At 50.6% G+C, this 7,254-nt stretch overlaps 1 protein-coding gene across 10 annotated transcripts in view; it reads right to left on the reverse strand.

The window, feature by feature from the left end:
* Positions 1 to 7,254, reverse strand: part of Megf11 (multiple EGF like domains 11) — a 328,437-nt gene that overhangs the window by 199,949 nt on the left and 121,234 nt on the right. For all 10 annotated transcript variants that reach the window (XM_026779412.1, XM_026779411.1, XM_026779413.1 and 7 more), the window contains exon 4: positions 5,616 to 5,716. In XM_026779412.1, the coding sequence (XP_026635213.1) occupies positions 5,616 to 5,716 (101 nt within the window). The remainder of the gene's footprint in view (positions 1 to 5,615; positions 5,717 to 7,254) is intronic.

Below are 7,254 nucleotides of genomic sequence, written 5' to 3' on the forward strand. Positions count from 1 at the left end.
AGGAAGGAAGGAAGGAAGGAAGGAAGGAAGGAAGGAAGGAAGAGAAAACTTTCTACCATCTTGACCACTCTGCAGGTATCACAAACAGGAGAATGGTTATTCCACAAATTTTAGTTAATGTAGCCAAAAGCTCAAGAAAGAAGTATCTAGAAAAAGCTATAAACGAACTATGTTTAAAATAATGAAAGCAGGAACAGAACGGGTCATGAGATGAGACACTGAAGAAAAACGAACACGTGTTTCTGAAATAGCTCCAATAAACCCCTAGAAATGAGCCGTGAGCAACTGAATCCAGCCCTCAGGAGACAGGCTGATTAGCAGAGCTGCAGGATCTAAACAATGGATCTGAGGGGCTCACTCGAGACAAGACACTAGAGCAGGGGTGAAAAATGAAGATTTACAAGACCAGGCGGATGGGGTGAGAGGGCTTGACACTGGCACTCCGAGGGGAGGGGACGAGGGGGTAGAGGAAGGAGATTGAGGAACCACGGCTGAGCACACCCCAGACTGCCGAAGGGCAGACTTTACCTTGGAGATGTGCGCCTCTGCAAAGTAAAGGGTACAAACAAAAATAACTCCAGAGCTGGAGAGATGACTCAGAACATGCCGCTTTTCCAAAGAACATGGGTTCCGTTCCCATCACCCTGCTGGGTAGATCACCCCACCTGTCTCTCTAGTTCCAGGTGATTTGATGCCCTCTCCTGGCCCCCAAGGGCACGTGCACTTACTCACAATGACAAAATGAAATAATTATTTTAAAAAATAGCCCCAAACACAGACACGTCCTCATTTCAGAGCATTGCAACAACAAACCCAGAAGGCAGTGAACCATACTCCCTTGGAAGGACTGAAACTCAAGGGTCACAGCCAAGCGAGGTCAGACTCAGGTTTCCAGATTTAAAACAAAAACAAAAACTAAGACATCTCCCACCCCCAGAAAGAACTAGTGAAGATCCGTGGAGAAGTCTGAGAATGTACCACACTGAACCTGGGTCCAACCCCACCCCCTCCTGCACCGCACGGATGAGCATGGTGGAGCCACTCAGATCCTTACCTGGAAGGAAAGATCAGACATCAGATGACAGGCAGGATGCTTTGAGAACATGACGTGCTCCGTGGACGTGAGAACTGGTTGCATGACATGTCCACAACAGGCTCAGTGGTAGAGCCCTTGCCTGGCATGCCCTGGGTTCAATCCTTAGCACCAAAAACAAAGGCCAGCAGCATGGTAATGAAACAGCAGTACCCAGGTCACAATTCTAGGACCAAAAGTCCACCGAATCACAATCTGAGTCCCTAATACACAGTCCCTCTGTGCACGCTGTCTCCCAAGCCTCCTACTGCTGTTTCCCCTCAGCAGGGAGACCCTCTTGAAGGGCCCGCCTCCAATTCTATTCAGCCCTGACTACTGTCAGCTGTATACAGCTGAAGCTCTGCTTCCACTGGTGAATCGCAACGAAAAAGCACAAAACCTGCAGCACACCACGCCTATCTGTGCTCTATGCGCTACCATACAATTCCTGAGCTTTGGGCAAGGAGCTGGAGGTTGAAACACACAAAGACACACAGACAGAGAGACCTAAACATGGACCTCTAGTCACTGGTAAGAAGCCCTTTATTCAATAGCACCATGGAGGCTTCTATACCCAACAGTCAGGTGGGCCAACAGTCAGGTGAAAACCTTCTCTTCTGATCCTCAAGGCCAAGGCAACACGTGCTCGTGAAGCAGAGCTGGTAAACAACTTTGACACAGCTTTCAGTAACTCAAATCAGAAGAAAAGTAAAGATCTCTAGCAGGGAAGAGCAGCTGGAGGCCAGGACTCCAAATGGTCCCAACAAAACTGAAAGTGGATTGCTAGTCCTTGAGGCCTCCAGGAATGACAGAAGACACTGCCTGGATGTTTAAGGGAGTTAGAAAAAAAAAATTGAAAGAAAATTGAAGCCAAGGAAATAGAAAACCAGGAGAATGGGCTAACAGTGACCAAGTGGGCCACTCCTGTGGCCTCAGCTTTTTCCCTCCTGCTTTTCGGGAAAAGGCCCTGCTGCCAAAGAGAGGAATCAGGGAGACACCTGCTGGGCCTCTTGGCAACCCACACTGAAGGTGTAGGTGCTGGGACAGGAGCATGCAGAACCCACCCCTTCTCAGAATGGGGTCCAGGGATTCTCAATGCGGGGGGGGGGGGTTCTAGAAGCAGCTGCAGCAGCCACACCAGGGAACTTGTCAGAGGTTCAGGTATACAGTCGGCTAGGAAACAAGGTCTCCAGGTAGCACTGACGAGTTACCAGCGAGCCGCCCACCTCACCCACCTTGGAGGCAGCGCACACAGAGGCTGTTTTAACTTAGCAGGTGCTGCAACAATACTGTCAGATGAACTGAACTGTGAGTCCTGGGGCATCCTATGGGCTGAGAAGCTTCAACAATGCTCACTGAATGTCTGCAGCTCTCCACCTTCAAGACCAGCCAGAGTCTACTTCCTTGTGCCCTGGAGTCCCTCAGCATTCCAGTGAGGGACCACCAGCGTACCACCAGCCAAGGCTCTGGCTTGATGCTGGCAAGGAGCCAGCCTCAGAGAACCCAGGTAGACATTAGCCATGAACAAGAAACCAAACATTGCTGTTGGAAGCCTCTGGGACTTTATGTTACTGCAGCATAACCCAGTCCATCCAGTCTGACGCTCAGCCCGTATTTTTAAAAGAGCAGAGCCTCCCCTCAATGCCTCAAACCCCCATGTAGGTAACAGCCTGCTCTGAAGAGACATAAAAAGCAGCTTCACACAGGCAGCGACACCAAGACTGTTTCAAGTAGAGGAAGAAAGACTCTTGTGTCCTGTGATCTCTGGAAAATCTTTGATACTTGGCAATCAAGGGGGCACTCAGCTGTGTCTGCAAACCACGAGAAAGGACATGGTGTAACCTAGGAAAGCCGTTGTGAGCAGCTCCGGGGCAATACTCCAGACAAGGATGGCTGCTCTGGGCAGAGGAGCAGGAATGAAGGCAGAGAAAGCGTTCCCCCTACATCTGTGTTGAGCTTTCGGCTCTCCTGCACACTCAGCCACTATGTCTCCTTATTCCATGCACAGGAGGGCTCAGAGGGGCCAAGAGATTTGACCAAGATTGTACAGCAAAGTTAGTGGCAGAATCCACTAAACCTTTCTCTGCTGGACCACCATTCAAGTCTGTGAGAATCAAGACTCTAGGAAGATTTGCTGAGGGAAGGTGATATTCCCTTCCCTGCCTGGAGCACACGTCAGATCGGGATGCTGTTCTCTACCTTCCCATGGCCAGGTGTCCTCATCACAGCTTCCCCCAGCCTGGAGTCTGCACCCCCTCTTAGATGGAATGAAGCCTGTGCAGGGCTGGCCACCACCCCAGTCATTCATCCCCATGAGCAGGAAGACAGGGCTGCTGGCAGTGCCATGAGCTTTGTGCTGTCCCTTCAACATTGGTGTCTTGACCCTCTCATTCCCTCAGACATGACCTTTTAAGGAGACAGGGTCTTATAGAGGCAATGAGGTCATTTAGGGAGGGCCTAATGAAGTATAACTTAGGTTCTTATAGAAAGAGGAAATCTGAACACACACACATGGCTAGCCCTCACTCTTCCTGGTGAGTTCACCTCCCCTGTTACGGCTACTGCTGATTCCTTTGCTGATAGAACCGGCTTCCCTGGGATTCCAACACGGGCTAGAGAGCAGCAGCCCTTCAGGAATCCTCCAGACCTACAGCCCCGGATTGGGACTGCCAAGATAACCAGCCTCCTGGGCTGAGCAACTTCTGGGTTCTCAATTTCTCTGGTGGGCAATGGCCATTGTCAGATTGCTAGGACTGTACTGTGCAACTCAGTCTTGAGAACCCTGACTATGTGCAGTGTGGGTTCCCAGAGAAATATTTATGAACCCCTTGAACAGCTGAAGTCAAAGCCAAGGCCACAGAGAAGGGAACCGACATTTGCAAAGGCCCTCCTCTGTGTCTAGCAATGCAGCTGATGCTGGCCCCATTTTACAGGTTTGCAAACTGAAGTCAAGAGAAGTAATATCTCACATGGGCTCGTGAAGCAGGAGCTGGTCTGTCTAACCTGTTGGAGAGCACAGTCCCTGGAGCCCAGACAGCCTAGACTCCGGCACAAGTGCTGCCACTTCCTGGTTATATGATCTTGACCAAATTACTTATGTCACCTGTGACTCAGTTTCCCTATCTGCAAAATGAAAGAAACAATGATACCTGTTCCCACAGGACTGTTGTTTGACAATGAATGAGACACAATTAGAACTGTGCCCAGCACATTTTGACTACTTGACTCCATGACAAACAAGAGGCCAGAAGTGGCAGAATAAGATTCAGACCCAGACCTGCTCTACAGCATTGGTGATATGTCGCCCTGTCTGGGCTTGCTGATCCCTAGTCAAGCCTGGCTGGCTCTCCTCTATGTGGTCAGAGCAGTGGTCCTCAGTAATGATCTCACTTCTACCTGTGTACCCCGGAACAACCTCCATCCACAGAGAGGTGCCGGCCCAGGGCTCATCCTAGCTTGGTACTCAGTCCAGCAACTGGAAAAGCCTCAGTGATCCGGCCAGTGTGCCTTTCTTTGTACTTTTCCTGAAGTACCATCCCTACTGGGCTGACCTGGAGCATCCTGCACTCATCCTCGAGGGCGATTAGAATTGAGTTTCTCTAGCATGAGAGGCAATGTAAGCCCAGGAGGGAAACCATCACATCATTCCCAGCTCCAGCACACGCACCTGTCCACATTCTTTCTGTCCCAGGAGAATACTAGCAAGGTTCGTCACTCTCTGAGTGGAGGCAGGAACTTTATGAGTGGGTTCCCTACTAGCCATGTTAAGGGGACTTCCAAGCTTTCGTGACACCCTGCAGTTAGGGGGACATTCAAACATCCTCCTGGAGATCCTTTGTGTACCATCCCACTGGTCAGATTGGCTCTGGGAGACCCCCAGAGTCATCAGCCCAGAAAGCTGAAGAAGCTTGCCCCGAGTCACATGGCCAGCAAGCTGGGGCCAGAGTCCTCCCTCCTGGGCGTCCCTTACCTAGAAACCTATGGCCTATGGCATCTCAACTCGTTCTCCTGGTGTGCACTATCCCACCCATTCTCTGAGCAGCTACAATCAAACAAGGAAAAAGCGACGCTCATCTTTCATGAATTCCTCTTTGGTAGGCGCTCCTTGTGTTCTGACCTACCCAGGCCATCCCCTGCACAGGAGCTGGGATTCAGCCATCCAGCCACGGAGTCCCCTTGCCTTCCTCCCTCTTCTGCTCCCATCCGTCCAGCCTCCCACCTTCTCACCCATCATCTCCAGCCCTCCAGCAAAGTTCTCTCAAGCGTCTAGACAGCTTTGCCCTGTGCCAGGCACTTGGAATTCCTTCTTCTTGCTCCTTCACAGAGTCCATTCCAGAAGGAGCCACTTCTCGATCTCCAACAGGACCTAGAACTGTTTGCCTACACCTGCCCTGGTGGCAGTGGGAGGTTGGTTGATCTCAGGCCAAACGCCACTTGCATCAAGCCCAGAATCTCCTCTCAGCACTGATATCATGCATGGACTTACAAAGCCCTCGGGTGTCTACTGAGGCTCCCTCCCACCTCCACAAAGGCCCCTACTTACGAATGCAGAAGTCTCCATTCTCATAATAGCCAGGGCAGCATTGGGACCTTCGCCGGTACATGGTCCGGAGGCCACGCCTGTATGCCGTCTTATAGCTGATCCTAGGCACGAGGGAGAGAGCCACTTGAAAGGATTGAAAATCAATCTATCCCGTTTAGAATGATATTTGTGTTAAGCTCTATCGAGGATGCCATTCAATAATTACTTTAAAATGCATGGCGGCTTCGAATATGAAAGAACGCAATAAAGCAAAATCGATGGTGGGATATGGGCCGCTGTGATGCAGAATGTATTACCCACGTGGTGCTGGAGGAACCTGCTGACTTCCCAATCTCTTCCAGATACAAGGGCTGCCAAGAACGCTGCTGGGGTGACATTGTGGAGGGTCACGGGGATGGGGCTTCCCCTAGGGCCCTTAAAAACACTGGGTTCTGGATTCAGAGAAACCCTAGGACCTGGATGGGAATGGAATCCAAAGAGCTTTGGTGCCCACTGCCGTCCCATGCCAGGATGTTGGCCTGACCCCGCTACTGAGTAGGAGAGGCTGTCTGATTGTGGCATCCCACATGAGCTTCCTCAGGCCTCCTGCAGAGGGCGTGCTGTTCCCCCAGGAAGCTCTAACCCTGCCCCCAGGCTGCCCAGGAAGAAGCCAGCATGGGATTCTAGTCTTTACAGAGACACAATTTTTTGAGACTTGGTTCTGGCCCAGAGATTTATAGGCAAGGTTCTCCCAGCAGCCTCCTGGGTCAGGGACGATTGCCACACCCCATCATCACGCCCCATTAATTCCATTTCTCTCATTTGTCTTTTAGAGCTTTCATTCTTACTTTATGTTTCCCCCATCCTACTACCCATTGCTTTACGGATGAGAAATTGATACTCAGAGAGGTTAATGACTTGCTTGCGGTCACACAGCTAATAAATGTCAGGGTCAGACAAGAAAGGGAAATGAGAGGTGGGGGGACCATGATTAAGGTATATTATACTCCTACACGAAAATGTCATAAGATCTGTTATTTTCTACAATTCATATAGGCTAATAAAAAATACATTATCCTGAGAACAAAACTGCTAGAAGCAGGATTCAAACTCAGTTCTCTCTAACTGCCAAGCCACCGGGCCCTGCATAATGTTTGGTACCAGTTCTCTCTGGTGGCTTTCTGGCCTTTCAGAGTGTTTCGGCTGCAGTAAGACCGTAGGAGGAGTCACAGGGGGCACTGGCGAGGAAAGCCCCTACCACGTTCAGTGCGGTAGATTTGAAATGCCTATTAAAGGCAGAGATGAAATGTCCAGGGCCTTGAAGGCACAGCTCTTTCCCCTTCCCCATCATACCCAGGGGGTGCCCTCACTTCCTCCTCTGTGAAGAACAGCGGTGCTGAGATCCCTTCAGCCTGCTTCACACAGCATTCTGGGCCAGGTTGGGAGGCTATTCCTTCAGCCGCAGCCCGGACAACCCTCCCAAATCTTTAAAATTCTCACCTCATGACAAACGACAATGAGGGCCTCATGGGAAATCTGTGATATTTGGGAATGCATTAAGCTAAGGTCATTCTACTTTGTCAAAAACCCATAATGGGTAAGCTGGCCTCTCAGGAAGCTACTTCCCCCCACACGCAGGAAGGCAGTTCCTGGCCTGGCC

This window comes from Microtus ochrogaster, chromosome 5 (assembly GCF_000317375.1).
Source record: "Microtus ochrogaster isolate Prairie Vole_2 chromosome 5, MicOch1.0, whole genome shotgun sequence".
NCBI lineage: Eukaryota > Metazoa > Chordata > Mammalia > Rodentia > Cricetidae > Microtus > Microtus ochrogaster.